This window comes from Tenrec ecaudatus, chromosome 3 (genome assembly GCF_050624435.1).
Source record: "Tenrec ecaudatus isolate mTenEca1 chromosome 3, mTenEca1.hap1, whole genome shotgun sequence".
Lineage (NCBI taxonomy): Eukaryota > Metazoa > Chordata > Mammalia > Afrosoricida > Tenrecidae > Tenrec > Tenrec ecaudatus.
The window spans coordinates 5,646,617-5,663,336 of record NC_134532.1 but is presented as its reverse complement, the minus strand read 5'-3'; the positions used below and the strand labels follow the sequence as shown (position 1 = coordinate 5,663,336).

General features: G+C 42.6%; 1 protein-coding gene across 2 annotated transcripts in view; it reads right to left on the bottom strand.

Moving 5' to 3' along the window:
- FNIP2 (folliculin interacting protein 2) overlaps positions 1–12,229 on the bottom strand; it is a 152,344-nt gene extending 140,115 nt beyond the window's left edge. For both annotated transcript variants that reach the window (XM_075543641.1, XM_075543642.1), the window contains exon 1: positions 11,930–12,229. In XM_075543641.1, the coding sequence (XP_075399756.1) occupies positions 11,930–12,042 (113 nt within the window). In that variant the 5' untranslated portion in view covers positions 12,043–12,229. The remainder of the gene's footprint in view (positions 1–11,929) is intronic.
- Positions 12,230–16,720: the final 4,491 nt, after the last annotated feature.

Here is a 16,720-nt window from a genome sequence, read left to right as displayed (position 1 = left end):
TCTGTTCTGTGAAAAGTTTCAGGAATAAGATAGTAACTTGTTTATTCTCTCTTACACACACACACACACACACACACACACACGCTTTCGTCACAAACAAATAAAATTGCCAATACCTATTTGACCACTAAATCTTGGCAATATTGAATTTAGTATTATAGGATCTTGAGTATCTAGATTAAGGAAGAGCATAAGATACTCTGCTCTATTAATCTATTTCTTATATTGTGTTATATCACCAAGTGAATGTGTGCAAATGTTTAATTTCAACTGATACATATTATACAATGTACCTACTGTACACCCAAACCACAAAACTATCAATTCCCCTAGAAAAAAATATTTTTGTAGAAAAATGTTTCCATCATAAACAAACCAGGTTGCTCACAATGCTACCTGATTAAATCATAAACTTCCCATATGCCATGGAAGCTAGACATGCAGGTTCTAGCGCTATTGCCCTCAGCCATCAGGACGTGAGTACCCACGCTCATCTTGGACGCGCTGCATAAAGAGGCTGCCATTCCCAATTAGGCTTCAGAGAGTAACCAAGAACCAGTAATCACTTACTTACTGAATGGTGTATTATACCAAATGCTTAAATGCTCCTTGTTTATGTTTTAAAAGTCTTGAGTGTGGTGATAAACTCATCTTAATAATGTAGAACACATATCTCACATATCTCTTGATAGCATTATGCCGGGCAAAAATCCTATGGTACGATTTCAACTACACTAAACAGGATTACAGGTACTACTAAGCAGACAAATGCTGTGGCTTTTAAAGTCATATATGAGTTTATAAAGTCCTATACAGAGTTAAGGAGAAAACAGGGAAAATTCTCTAAAGTTTTTATCTGGTTGCCATGGAAACTATTCCATAGGATTAAGGCAGGGGTTGCGGCCCGCCGGATGTTTTTGCCCCATTTGGATTTTTACTTCAAAATAAGATATGTGCAGTGTGCATAGGAATTGGTTCATAGTTTTTTTTAAAAACTATAGACCAACCCGCCAACGGGTCTGAGGGACAGTGGCCCCTGTTTAAAAAGTTTGAGGACCCCTGGCTTAAGGAGACTAGACGAACCCCATAATAATCCAGAATCCAGGCTCACATTCAAACCAAAATCTTAAATAACGCAAAAAGCATTCTGCTATACAACACTTATCTACAACAGTACAGTATTAGATGCCCTTAATATATTTTATTGCCCTTAATATATCTTATTTTGGAAAAAGCAGAAATTGCAAAGAAAAAGATGTGTGTACGCACGCAGATCGCACATGTGCGCACATATAACACAATATAGGAGAAGGCACGCTGTCCTTTTCAGAAATCCATTATAGAGACAGCTGGGCAGATTCTGGCTGAACACAAGTGAGATGACAGCCCCTTCCATCGTCATCCTACCCTCCCATTCGGGCACTCGATACAAAAGTGCCAGTGTGGCCAGGAGGAGTGAGTCACGGATGCTCCCTTTACACATGGGGCGGGGTTGAAGGGAATCACTAATGCACGCCCAGCTAACTGGAAAAGGCCGCCCTGGTTTCCTCCTTTACATAATAATCACTGTTCACAAAATTGAAATCAAGACTGCTTGCTAAGTGGGAACTCACCAACTATCTCAGCACTCTGAGCCACCAAAGAAAGAATTCTTTTACAGCCAAAATCATGATCTCATAATCCAGGCCTAACAAGTCATACTAGGCCAGGGGCTTGTACAAGCAGGATCACACATTTAAACTCCTTTTCATGCACATCAGAAAAACAGTGGATAGACAGCCCAGTACTGCACCCGTTCCCCAATCAGTCACCCACCAGGAGTCCGAGTTGGCGGCCATAGACTGTCCAAAGTACAAGGCTAATCTAGTACAACTTCCTTCGCAAAAATCAGAACAGCAAAGTACCTTCCTTCAGTTGATCTCACAAGTAAACCATGAAAAACACAACCCAAGAGCAACAATGACCTAATAATCCAAAGTGCTTTGTTTCTAGTTCTATATACTCTGCCCAATAAGAGACCACAGGCCTATTCCATCTTCTACTACTAAGTCAGAAGACAGTGTGGTAGCACGGCAAATCCACATTTCAAATCTCAGCATTATGGTACGTAGTTCTGTTCTTAAATAGCGAATTCAGGCATCTTAACTTATCCAAGTGCCCCCAATCCAAACATATGTCACATATAGTCTCTCTAAACATATCTTAAGTAAAGCCTAGTAAGCTTGCCCTGTGGGCACCTCCTATCAGCCTGCAATGCATGCCAATCTCCTCGCTGCCTTGGGCCCTTGAGAGACTCCAGGAGCTGTGAGTGCTCTGCTCGGGCAACATGAGGAAACCAGGAGCTACGTGCGGCGAGTGAAAAGTGTTAACATACATATTTGCCTACAATTATTAACATCACCAATGAACTTGGCTTCCTATGGTTTGTAATGAAATTAGTGAAAACCTTTGTAGTGCATTACAATCTACAAGCACACTACTTTTAATGACAGAAAGTGCTACTTATCTTAACAAAGTGGGGACATTTGATGAAGGGTGTTTATTCAATCCATATTTTCCACAAATGATATCCTCTCCATCCCCCATTGTGTAAAAATACTCTTTAAAAGCAACACAAGTTCATTACAGCAAAATCCAAAATTATCACACACAAAAATTTCACCTACCCACTCACAACCACTGTCGACATGTACAATTTAGTACAATAGTGCTAAAACTCTCTTCCACTCATGCACACTTATTTTTAAATGTAATTCACATAAACTTATATCTTGACTTTTTCCTGCTGAGAATACTCTTCCAATATCAATCTATAGCAGTATACATATTTCTGTAAGAGGTCCCAGGGTAGCACAGAGTTTGTATTTGGCTACTGATAGACAGTTTGTGGTTCAAACCCACGCCCAGTGGTACTGCAGAAGAAAGGGCTGGGGACCTTCTTCCTGAAAGATTATAGCCAAACACTCCATGGATCCATTCTCCTGTGTAACACTTGGGGTCACACCAATAGGTGGAATCAACTCCATAGCAACAGGCGTGGGTTTGAGTTTCTTTTAATTTCAATAATAATGCTTGGCTACTGCAGAATATCAACCACTGTAAGACTGTATCATTTGGTTTACCCAATCTCTCCCCCTGGTTAGATAAGATTTTATTTGTCATTAGAAAAGATTGTAGATAATTCTGAAAAGACACCACACACTTTGAATTTTTTTTCCAGTATTTTTAAAACACCCAGATGCAACCACTCAGGTTGGGGTTACTGCCTGCTGAGGGACGCTGGGGGCATAGTGAGTAACGTGTCCAGCTGCAGGCTCCAAGTTAAGCAGTTCAAAACCAACATCTCCACGGGGGCAGCAAGAGGAGGCTTTCTGCTCCCATCAAGAATTCCTGTTTCAGGAACCCAGAGGGAAATCCCACCCTGAAGAAATCAACTTGATGGCAGCGAGTGAGTCTTGAACCCTTCTCTGGAAACGTAGAGTCTCTTCCACCACTGAGAACATGGAGGTTAAAAAAACAAAGTTTCTTGTCCTATCTCAAGTAACTGATCTTACAGAAAGAAAACAGCCTTTGAAAAAATGGTTAGGTTTTAGTGGTCTTAATCTGCATCATATTTTACATCATGACATAAAAGGTTCTTGAATACTTCAAACTATTCTGTCTTGCCTTCTCACTGAAATCCTATTCCATCGGACTAGTGGAAACAATCCCAAAGGAATTAAAAGACCTTTTTAGTGTTATGTAGACTTGGTGCGTTAGGCAGGGCTAAATCAATAACGAGCAGGTTTGGAGGAGAGAGGAGAGACCCAAAGCCCATCTGTAGACACTTGGCTATCCCCCCAGAGAAAGGTTTTAAGGAAGGGAGGATTCAACCAAGGTGCAGTATAGCACCAAGGAAACACACATCATTCCTCTAGTTCCACAATGCTTCTCCACCCACTACCATGACCCAGTTCCTCCTTACAAATCTGCTAGATCAGAGAACACACACTGGTAAAAGTGAGAGCGCTCAACAAGTGGAATTCAAGACAGACAAACCCCTCAGGAACAGTATTGGGAATATGGGTATCATGAGGGTAGGGGGATGGACAGGAAGGGGATAGGGGGAGAAAGAGGGAACTCATCACAAGGCTGGCTACATAGCCACCGTCACCACCCTGCCCAAAGGAATGACAGACATGTGGGGGAATGGAGACAACGATATGAAATAATAATATATTATTAATCAAGGATTCACAAGATTGGGGGGTGGGGAGAAAAGGAAGCTTATACCAAGGGTTCAAGTAGAGGATGTTTTGGAAATATGATGGCAACATAGAACAAATATGTTTGATACAACTGATGTATGGAATGTTATAAGAGCTACAAGAGCCCCCAATAAAATGATTTTTTAAATCCTTATAATAACACCCTACAGTGGATGATATGTTTCAAGAGAAAGGAATATGAAATAATAAATTGGTAACAGAGTCTAAGCAGCAGGCCAGAAGATCTCAAGAAAGATGTTTTAGAAAGCAGTAAAAAAGAAATTCAAATGGCTTATTTCTACTTCAAAGGTCTTATGGACATTTTTTTTTTAATCTGTACTAGAACTATACTGTCCTCTTTTTCTAGAGTATTCTCAGAAAAAAATGCCATTATGTATATGCTTGGTTCTTGGGAGCTGGCAGTGGGAAGGCAATTTTGTGCAATTTCCTTGTGAGGGAAGAATCAGTCAGTCTGCCCCAGTCACATCAAGCACAAGAACAGTAAATTTTTCTTTTTATACTTAATTTTAAGATTGACCCTTCATGTACTAGTGTTTCAAGGATCAGTGTGTGACAGCTTCTATCTAGTGTGTTGTTTGCTGATGTCCCCTGTGGAGCAGACCCTATTCATTGTCCTTTAGATGTCAACTCCAGTCAGTGGAACCACCCATGGCTAGCTTAGCTTGGCACTTTGAAAGCGAGAAGCCCACGGAAATCAGCTGCTCTTTAATAACAATGCGCATCTTCAAAGGCCAGTGCTGCTGAGTACGTGCTGGACTCCTGACCACAAGGTTCGGCTGTTCAACCCCACCAGCAGCTGCACTGGACAAAGAGGCTATCAGCTCCCATAAAGACTCAAGACTTACAGCCTTGAAAACCCTGGACAGGTAGGGTCAGTATAAGTCACAATAAACTCAATGGAAGTAGATTTGTTTGGGTCTGTGGATTTGTTGTTGTTGTTGTTGTTGTTGTTGTTGTTGACTGCTTGCATTTATTCTCATCAGACAATGGGCCGTTTGGCCTTTGGTACTCAGGGAAGGGGATGGCATGGAAGGGGCGGGGAGGAAGCACTAGGGAGTTCATTTCACTGTCTCAAAACAAAACGTTTGATAACCCAGGGAATCTTTCACCTCCCTGTTGTACATACCGTTGGGGTGGAAACCAGACCATAGCTTTGCCAGAGATGTTAATAAAACAAGATAAACAAGCAGAAAAAAGCTTCAGGGTTGAAGAAGGCAGTGGACGCCCGGTGGCCAATAAAAAGGCCTCCGTTAACAAGATGACCTCAAGTCCAAGATAACCCAGCAGCTCAGTTCTACATTCAGCGAGAGTGGCTGGAAAAAGCCTTTCTTTTTGTTCTGAGTAATCAGTAGGTATACTTGTGTGTGCACTACTGAAAAGTGAAAGCAAAAAAAGGAAGGAAGAAAATGATCCAAAGTTGATTGTGGTAATGACTGCACAACCATTCTTAATCTGATTGAACTATTGAATTATAGGATGTGTTAATTATATATAGCTCAATAAAACTAATTTGAAAAAGAAAAAAAGTGAAAGCAAACTGAAAACCAGCAATTAGAGACTACACTAACATGTCAAGAGACCTCAATGCAGTGTTAAACATTCAACAGGATTTCAACTTCACAGTTTAAATTCTAAGTATTCCTGACTACTTCTCCTAAGCCAGTGGTTCTCAACCTTCCTAATGTCAGGACCCTTTAATACAGTTCCCTCATGTGGTGGTGACCCCTCCAACCATAAAATTAATTGGATTGCTACTTCGCAACTGTAGGTTTGCTACTGTGATGAATCGGGTGACCCCTGCGAAAGGGTTGCTGGACCCCAGAGGGGTCAGCCCCACAGGTTGAGAACCGCTGTGCTAGCATATCCAGGAAACAGTGCTACTCTGGTTTCCTAGCAGCTTCTTTCCACAGAGCTGTGAAAGGGCTTCTGGTAGAGAGGCTAACCAAAACACATTGAAGACTGAATTCTGACGGTGATGGTGCACCTTTTTAGATGGAATGCCACAAAGTATGAAGATCTGAACACGCCCCATGACACTGGACAACAGAAATCTAGTATGTGGAAACTGAGCAAAGTAATTTTAAAAGAAGCAAAACTGGGAGTACTCTACAGTGAAGAGAACTGCATGAAAGGTAAAAGAACTCGGAGAAATGAAGAAAATTCAAAATAACTAGTAAAGTCTCTCTTGGAAACAGAAAAGAGAGATGGTCAAGGCTTCCACAAACTTTGAACCAAAAGAAATCACATTGCCACCAAGGGGATGCCGACTCACAGAGACCCCAAAGGACTTGGGTGGAAATGCCCCATACGAATTTCCAAGACTACAACTCTATGAGTAGTAAGCCTTCTCTCTCTCTCTCTGAAAGAGCAGCTGGTGGTTTTGAACTGCTGACCTTGCAGTTAGCACCCCAAACTTTAAGACATATATAAAATATTAAAAAATTAGATCTTACTTTTATCCTGGATCTTTATCAATATATGTTATACAAGGGCCAGATGTCTGAATTGTCCGGGAGTCTTTCACTCTTGAGATCTACAATACATCCTCCTTTGAAACGCACAGCAGCAGACAAGTTCATGTGAGGAATACTTGATTTTTGTTTGTTTGTTTGTTTCATTTAAAGAGCTTGCCTTAACTTCTCCAAAAACACTCAACCAGAGTGGGCTTCCAAAGGCAGCTCATCTTCTACGTGAAGGAAGTCCTCAGTAGCACCCACCAGTTTTTCTTTGGTAAATCTGGGTAAAATTTTAAAAATCAAAACCAAACCCGATGAACCTAGACAATTCAACTCATGGCAGCCCTAAAGGACATAGTAGAGCTGTAATCTATGGGTTAGATATTAGGCATCTAACCCCAGTCGGTAGTTTAAACATCCCAGAGGCTCACAGGAAAAAAATGAGGCTAGGAAGACCCTACATAGGGTGGCTATGGGCCAGAATCACCTCGATGACATGAGCTTCAGGTTCATCTGTTTAGAAGTAGATTGCCCACTCTTCCTGCATGGCTAGTGGCATTTAAGCAATGTGCCACGAGGCTACTTCAGTGAAACACAAGGTCACTATTTAAGGACAAAACAGGGAAATGTCTCCAGAGGATTCTCGGAGTCCATAGCACTGAGGGTGGGAAGAGGAGGGAGCTGTGCTTGAGCATGTTGTGTATTTGTTCCCGTCCTCCTGGGTCTTTACTCCTTCACCTCTTTATTCCCCAAGGGTTTCTCTCCTCAGAGTGACCCCTCTGAGGGGAATTGTTATAAGGGGTCTTCACCAAATAGGTGTTTAACAGAGAACTCTAAATTCTCCAAACCTAAATTTCAATCAGGTTGAAAGCAGAAAAACAAATCAAACAGTCCTTCACACCGTGTTTTTTTTTTAATCATCTTATTGGGGGCTCGTACAACTCTTATCACAATCCATCCATCCATTGTGTCAAGCACTTTTGTACATTTGTTGCCCTCATCAATCTCAAAACATTTGCTTTCTACTTGAGCCCTTGGTATCAGCTCATTTTGCCCTCCCTCCCTGCTCCCCCCTTCTCCAATGAACTCTAGATAATTTATAAATTATTCTTATTATGTAAAGTCTTACACCGTCCGACATTGCCCTTTACCCACTTCTTGGCTGTCCATCCCCCAGGAAGGAGGTTATATGCAGATCCTTGTAATCGGTTCCCCCTTTCTACCCCACCCTCCCTCCACCATCCAGGTATCATCACTCTCACCACTGGTCCTGAGGGGTTCATCTGTCCTGGATTCCCTGTGTTTCCAGTGTGTACCAGTGTACATCCTCTGGTTTAGCCAGATTTGTAAGGTAGAATTGGGATCATGATAGTGGGGAGGAGGAAGCATTTAGGAACTAGAGTAAAATTGTAGGTTTCATCATTGCTACACTGCACCTTGATTGGCTCATCTCCTCCCCGTGACCCTTCAGTAAGGGGTTATCTGGTTGACTACTGATGGGCTTTGAGTCTCCACTCTGCACTCACCCACATTTACAATATGATTTTTTGTTCCTTGATGCTTGATACCTGACCCCCTTCGACAGCTCGTGGTTATACAGGCTGGTGTGTTTCTTCCATGTGGGTTTTGTTGTTTTTCTGGTAGATGGCCACTTGTTTATCTTCCAGCCTATGGGACCCCAGACTCTATCTTTTGACAGCCAGGCACCGTCAGCTTTCTTCACCCCATTTGGTTATGCACCCACGCCTTCACACATTTTGTCTTCATCATATAACAATGGAAAGTCAGAACTTTATACTGAAAATGGTCCCACACAGGGAAGTAAAAGGAAATAGAGGAAAGAACTAGGAGGCAAAGGTCATTTATAGAGGTCTAAATACCGGCATCTACATATGTAAATCTATTTATATATAACAATAAGGAAAACAGATCTATGTACATATATTTATATGTTAAGTATTAAGGTAGCAGACCTTACTTGGGCCTCTACTCAAGTATTCCTTCAATGCAAGAACACTTTGTTCTAATAAACCGGTATTCCATGATGTTCACCTTCCCCACACTATCGCTTAAGACAAAATGGGTGCATAAGTAAATGTGGTAAAGAAAGCCGACGGTGCCCAGCTATCAAAAGATATAGCATCTGGGGTCTTAAAGGCTTGAAGATAAACAAGCTGCCATCTAGCTGAGAAGCAACAAAGTCTACATGAGCACACCAGCCTGTGTGATCACGAGGTGTCAATGCAATTAGGTATCAGGCATCAAAGACCCAAAACAAAAAATCATATTGATGTGAATGAGGGGGAGTGCTGAGTGAGACCGAAAGCCCATCTGTAGACAATTGGACATCCCCTTACAGAAGGGTCACAAGGAAGAGACGAGTCGGTCAGGGTGCAGTATAGCATCAATGAAACATACAACTTTCTTCTAGTTCTTTAATGCTTCCTGCCCCTCACTATCATGAACCCAATTAAACCTTACAAATCGGCTAGATCAGAGCATGTACACTGGTACAGATAAGAGCTGTCAACTCAGGGAATCCAGGAAAGATAAACCCCTCGGGACCAATAATGAGAGGAGCAATGCCAGGAGAGGAAGGGGGGGAGAAAGAGGGAACCGATCACAATGATCTACATACATGTATCCCCCTCCCAGGGAACAGACAACAGAAAAGTGGGTGAAGGGAGACATCAGTCAGTGTAAGACATGAAAAAATAATAATAAATTATAAATTATCAAGGGTTCATAAGAGAGGAAAGGTGGGTGATGGAGGGGGTGGAACGAGAAGCTGATACCAAGAGCTCAAATAGAAAATGATTTTCAAGTTTTGAAAATGATTGAAATATATTTACAAATGTGTTTGACATGATGGATGTATGGAGTGTGTTAAGAACTGTACGAGCCCCCAATAAAATGATTTGAAAAAAGAAATAGTTCCCACAAAGGAGCAATCAATTTCCCTAATATGGTTAGACCCTAAAAATAGCCACCATTTTTTGTTTGTTTCCTTAAACTATATCCAATTAAGTTTGTGGGCGGAGGAAATAGTGGTAAGCAAATGTCAGGACGCGCAGGAAACAATGACAGTTTAACTCCACAATGTCCAGCAGCACTAAAATGGCTCTACATGTCCTTGCTCAGGGCTACCAAAATATCCACATCTGTGACACACATGCCCACTTTCTCTGCAGGCTTTGTTTCCTTGATGTAGCTAGGAGAAAAACAAAGAAATGATGTATCCTGTTTTGAAGTAATTCTACCATTCTACGAGGGAACACAGCATCACCAGTACTGGAAGCAGCAAAAGGCACGAAATTCCCTACTCAAATGTCAAGGATTCTGTTAGCACATGGGAAACTTTAGAATCTAAGTAGGGCAGCAATTTAAAAGTCTGACAAATCATCTTCCAAACAACATCTTTTACACACAACACAGAGGGGCACACACTCAGCAAAGGCAGGATTAGTGTTTCATTTGGACCTAACTACAGAGAGGAACTGTGTGTTTTAAATATATAAAAGTAAGTCAAATTCCACTTGAAACTTAAAGACGTTTATTGTACTGAGTCTAAACTTGTTTCACCTCATATGCATTCAATATCTGGGCCACTAAGAAGACCTAAAGATCCATGGGACCCTGGTGTACTGGGCTGCTAATTGGATGGTCAGCAGTTCAAAACCCATGGCAGATCCAAGGGAGACAGATGAGGCTTTCTATTCCTGTAAAGATTTACTCTCAGAAACCCCCAGGGGCAAGTTCTACTCTGTTGTATAAGATTGCTATGTGTCAGATAACGAATCTTAAGTTTTCAGGATTGACGCCTCAGAATTATGGCGATGGCAAAGGATATTGAATGTAACGTGGGCTGCCAGCCAAATAAATAAATCTGTCCTATCGTCAGAATGTTCCTTATTAGGTAGGCTGGCAGATAAGACTTTGTCTCCCATACTTTGAACATGTTATCAGGAGAGATGGGTTCCTGGAAAAAGGCATCCTGTGTGGAAAAGGAGGACAGTGGGGGAAAGGGGGGGAAATCTCAATGAGATGGATTGACACTGTGGTTCCAACAATGGGCTCAAACATACCAACAACTTTCGAGGCTAGCACAGGACCAGCAGTGTTTCATTCTGTTGGCCAGAGGATCCTAGAGATCCTTAAAGTCTGAATCTACTTGACAGTACCTAACAGCAACAGATTTGTCTATCAACGCGCCATTTTTGCAAGATTTTGGCCAAAAGGCAAAACAGCAAAGTGCCTGTCACTTTGAGAACAGATGTTAAATAAAAATCATATTCCCTGTTCCACGATTTTTTTAAGGTAAACAGTGAACTTCTAAACATAAATGTGTTGGAAATGTAACCTAGCATACAATAAAACAGCTTCTAAAATGTAGCCCCTCTAAGCAGAAAAGCTTACTGGGTTAGATAAGCTGTTTAAATTTTCTCTGACTTAAGTTTCTTCATTTTAAAATGGGAATTATAATAACTTACTCGCCAAGCTGTTAGAGAAAGGAGAAAAGCCAATATAAAAAACTTAAAATAGTAAATGTTCGAAAAATGCTAGTGATGGGCATCGAAGATGTGTATAGACGGACCCGAAGTTGGGACTTACTTAAATATAATAAATACATCAGTTTAGTTACTTCGAAATTCCAGCCATTTCATTTTACTCTTCTCTTCCGCACACCATATGGTATGAACCTTCCAAATGATGCCAAAACTGCATACTTTCATTCATCCGTTTGGGAGCTTGTCATATATGGCAAGAACGAAGGACGAAGCCTGTCTCGTGTCTGTTTGCTACTTCACAACTTCAAAATACTGTCACGGACCCCAGAGGTGACAGCGGCCCTCAAAATGACAGCGCTCAGCTTTGCAGCGCCCAGAGGTGCCCACTACACCAGCCATCTCCCCGCGATCTCCCGAGCCAAGCGCCCCACTGGGAGCCCCAAGAAGAGGGAAGTCGTTCTAAAGAGGAAGGGTCCGGAGTTGGGGAGCAAAACAGAGGCAGGATGGACCCTCAGGGCCACAGAGGTTGGAAGCCACATTCGGACCAGGCGCGTCCACGACCGCAAACACCAGGACCCGAGGCGGCGTCGGGCCGCGATGTCCCGGGCCACCCGCCCCCCTTCGAGAGCCTCCCCTTCCTTCCCTAGAGGACCGCGAAGCCGACTCGGCGCCACACTCGCCCCCGACGCCCCCTCACCTAAAGGCGGGTCCGTCTTTGGGGGCCCTGCCCTGGGCAGACGCCGACGCGGAGCTGGCGCCGCTGCCGCTGCCCCTTTTGTTAAAGAGCTTCTGGAGCAGGGTAGGGGCCATGATGCTGCCGCGGCCGTGACGTGGCGCTCCGGGGCCCGCGGCTCAGAGCGCCGCCAGGGACGACGGCGGCGGCGGCGCAGCCATCGCGGCGGCGGCACAGCCGCCTAGCCTTGCGGGTGCGCGGGGCCGCGGCGGCTAAGTAACTCTGCAAGGCGCCGGCCCGCCGCGGCAGGTCATATGACTAAACCCGCCCACCTCCGCCGCGCGCTGACAGTTATCTCCTGGGGGGCGGAGCCTGCAGCCCGCGGCGGCGGCGTGGTGGGCGGAGCGCGGAGGCCCCGCGATGGCCATTGGCCGGTAGTCTGCCCGCCCAGGGCCTACGTAACCTCGCGGGAGGCGCGGCCTGGATCCCGCGCTCCGGCGCGGTGCACCAGAGGGCGGGGCGGGGGCGGCGCTTAAAGGGGCCGCGATGTAGGGGCGAAGGTGGCGCCGAAGGGGCGCGGCTCCGCCGGCTCCCGGGTCCTGGAGACGGACTCGCTCGGCAGCTGCTGGCGATCTTTGTTCTTTTGAGACAAAGCCCCCTAGACTTGGGCTGATGCAGGTGCAAGAGCTCAGATGGAGAAGATGGGTGTTAGGGAAAAGCGGGTTTTTTTTGTTTTGTTTTTTTTTTTGAAAAGCGTTTTTAAAATGTGAAGTCGCTGATTCACAGGACGGATTTAAATGGCATAACATCCGGGATAGGTTGCTTCCAGAGTAGGTTGCTTCGAGGCTTTGTGTATTTTTTTAGTTTAAACTTTATGATTGATTCAGATCATCTGCTCCTTTTGACATCTTGGGCCACCATACCACGATGATTATATAAAAAGTTGCATGTGAATGTTGAGGCACTTTGTAAATATATATAGAATTCACAGTCTTTATAAATAGATATGCCATTCACCGCACAAACTTTTATCTGCATCTAATTCTAATGATTAAGCATCTGCAATTCTAATGATTACATATATTTCTCAATCAAGGTTCAGAAGTACCTGGTTATCAGTGACAGAATTATTTCATTTAGGGGAAGGGAGAAATAATTATATTTGAGTTCACTTTTCTCCTCAGCTTCACGCTAAACCCTGTAGGAACTTAGCCTTCAATCAGCCTGTGGTAGGGAGTGATGGACTTTACCAGTTTCAAAGCAGCTTTTGAACCTCTACTTTATAGCATTAGGCTTACAGTTTTTCTGATAATGGCTAGTGAGAACTAAAATCAATACTTCTGGATAATCCTTAGTGAGAACCGAACAGTGAGTACATACTCTGACTTGATCAGTACTCTTGAAGAAATAAAAACTCTTTCCATAAGTAGAAGAAATAAAAAATATCTATTTTAATTTGCATTACCATATTTAGTTTGTACATTTGGGGCCTTGGTAGGCAACTAGCTATTTGTGTACTGAACTTTTGCAAAGATAAGAAAATTGTGGGAGAGACTAAAACTCAGTTATTTATTTTATTGAAATTGTGCTATTAAAATAATAATTTATAAATTATCAAGGGTTCATGAGGGAGGGGGAAAAATGAGTTGATGCCAGGGGCTTACGTGGAGAGCAAATATTTTGAGAATGGTGAGGGTAACGAATGTACAAATGTGCTTTACACAATTGATGTTTGTATGGATTGTGATAAGAGTTGTATGAGCCCCCAATAAAATGATTTTTTTTAATCTGGATAAGAAAAACCAGGGCGGGGGGGAAAGGGCGATTTCAGTAGTCATACTACTAAGTAGTCATCCTTCACAATTGAATATCTAAAACTCGAACCAAACTCACTGCCATTGAATCAATTCCAAATCATGGCACACACAGAACTCTAATTTCTAACTGTGATGGTAAGATTTTTATGTCAACTTGATGGTAGCTATATGGATGTAGGAGTAGACACTAACCTATCAATCAAGTGATGTTTCCTTGTAGATATGGTCTTTTTATAAGAGAGGCACTTATGGGACCTGTCTTTCTTGCCCTTTACCTTCATCTTTGCTTGGAATCTGTGTCTGCCTCCTGGGATGACCAGGCTCCCACTGATGTAGGATCCATGAAACTATGAACAGACTGGTCTATGTGATCTGCCTGCTTTCTGCTGCATCCGTGTCATAGACCTGCAACTCTCTGAGTCTGAAGAGAACTCTGGCTAGCCTCTGAGTTAAATTGAGCTGGATATAAAATGACTTGTTGAGATGAAGTTATTTTTAATATGTACGAGTGTCACTGGGTTTTTTTCCCCCTCTAACTAAACTAGCTTGCTACATCTTAATAAAATGTATCAGCTATATGCAGCTGTCAATGGCAGGGGTGGGGGTAGGGTGGGGGGATAAGCACTAGCCAGAATGCTTGGAGGTGACAGAATAACATTGTCTTGTTTGTTAGTGCTGCTGTAACAGAGCATAACCCACATGCTAATGCTGTTCTGCTATACCAGAAATGCCACGAGCAGGTGGTCCAAATCCAGAGTGCAGTTCTGGGCCCCGGGAGTGGTACCACTTTGTTTCAGCCTCGAATAACTGGCCGTCCTGGGATGTCCCTGGTCCTGTAGAGGCAGTGGGTTCCGTTGTCATGAGATAGCATCTGTCTTCCCCCGTTTACCCTAATTTGGTTCCGAGTCTAGTATACTCCTTATAACGCTGACGGCTTCGGTTTAGGACACACCGTACAATGACACAGCCTTATTAGCATAAAAAGAAAGCCCTCTTCTCAATTGGCATGGCAGCCGCAGACAGAGGGCTAGGATTTATAATGCATACTTGGGGGGAACACGAGTCATATCAGACACAATCTCCTGACACATAAGATGGGAAAGGAGACATTGCGAAAAGCTAACACTAAGAACGAGTCATACTGGTGTGTGCCACTGAGTCAATTCGGGTTTCCTAGACTAAATGGTCTGGCAACAGGCTGCTACTCTCTTGCGAAGAGTAACGAGTGAGCTCAAGCTGCCAGCTATTGGATTAGTAGCCAAGCAATTAACCATTGTGCAACCACACTACTTCCTGGTGATAGTCCTTCCCAATCAATTATACTGTCATAAAAGTTGTGTTAAGAGTGTACGGTTTGCTTCTACAATTAGACGATAGACGATATTAGTTATCACCCACATAATATCCGTTACCCACTTCCTCCTAAAATAATGCAATTCTTCCTAGACTGCGGTGTGCCTCCTTGTACACTGACTTCCCTCTCCAATGCCTAGGGTGCGTCTGAATGATCTAAGACTCATCCCTTTCCTGTCCGGAGCAGGCATGTGAGGCCACTCCAACCAAGGAGGGGGCCAAAAACCTGCTGGGGAAGAAGGAATGATTCTGGGAAAGTTTCCTCATTCTTAAAGGCCCATCTCTTTTTGGGTGCTGTATGTCTAGAGGTAATGCTGCGGCTATCTTGCTGCTTACTAGCCTGGGGAGATACCAGGACTAGGGAATGGCAGAGGAGAGAGAGGAACGCAAGCTTAGTCCTAGGAGACATTACTGGGCCACAAATTTCTCCACCTCCCCAGTAGACGCTTTCTATTAGATGAGATAATATTTGTTATCCAAAGTCAAAAAGCACTCTGTAAGAAAAGTTCATGTTTTCTGTCATGTTTTTGCTTGGTATTCAGGAAAAATAAACTCCTTTCTGTCTCTCAGTAAATGGATTTTATATATTTATATATTCATTTCCTGAAACAAGCAAAAAAGACTAAGGGAAAATATTTTTATAAATTAGAAAAGTTTAAACATGGAAAATGCAAATTTTATTCTATATTTTCCTTCACTTAAAGGATTATTAGAAGATTTATCCTAAATGGGCAGTGGCCTTTGAATGCAACTAAGTGTTCAGCAATCAACAGGTATGAACTAGGAATCATGTATCATCTTGTAAGTATTGATTCTAGACTTTAGATACGTTTGGAAAGAGTAATAAAATGTAAGCGAATGAAAGCCATGAAATATTTTGTAAATAGGTGTACCATCTCTTTAAAAAAATAGGTATGCCATCTCAAAAAATAAATCTGAAATTTTAAATTGGATATACGGCACTGATGTGATAAGAATTAATCCACTCTGTACACTGGTACAGGTAAGAGCTCACAGCACAGGGAATCCAGGACAGATAAGCTCCATAGGACCAAAAATGAGAGGAGCGAAAACAGGAGAGGAAGGGGACGGAGGGAACAGAAAGGGGGAACCGATAACAGTATCTACATATGACCCCCTCCTTGGAGGACAGACAACAGAAAAGTTGTTGAAGGGAGACAACGGTCAAAATAAGACTTAAAAATAATAATAATTTATAAATTATCAAAAGTTCATGAGGGAAGGGGGAGGAAATGAGCTGATACCAAAGGCTTAAGTAGAAAGAAAATGTTTTGAAAATGATGATGGCAACATATGTACAAATGTGCTTGACAATGGATGAATGGATGCATTGTGATAAGCACTGTAAGAGCCCCCAATAATTTTTTTAATTAATCCATTGTTAATGGATTCTTCTGGAATTTGCAATAGGACTAAAGCCAGCTGATAATTCTAACTATGACAATCAATGACTTGCATGGTACTGAAATCAAGCAATATTTTTCTGTCTTTGTAGTAACTGGCTAATATAATTTGCTACTTTTTTCTTTTTAAAATTGTCATCCTTCGATATTTTTAAAAAATTAATTTTATTGGGGCTCATACAACTCTTATCACAATCCATACACACATCAATTGTGTAAAG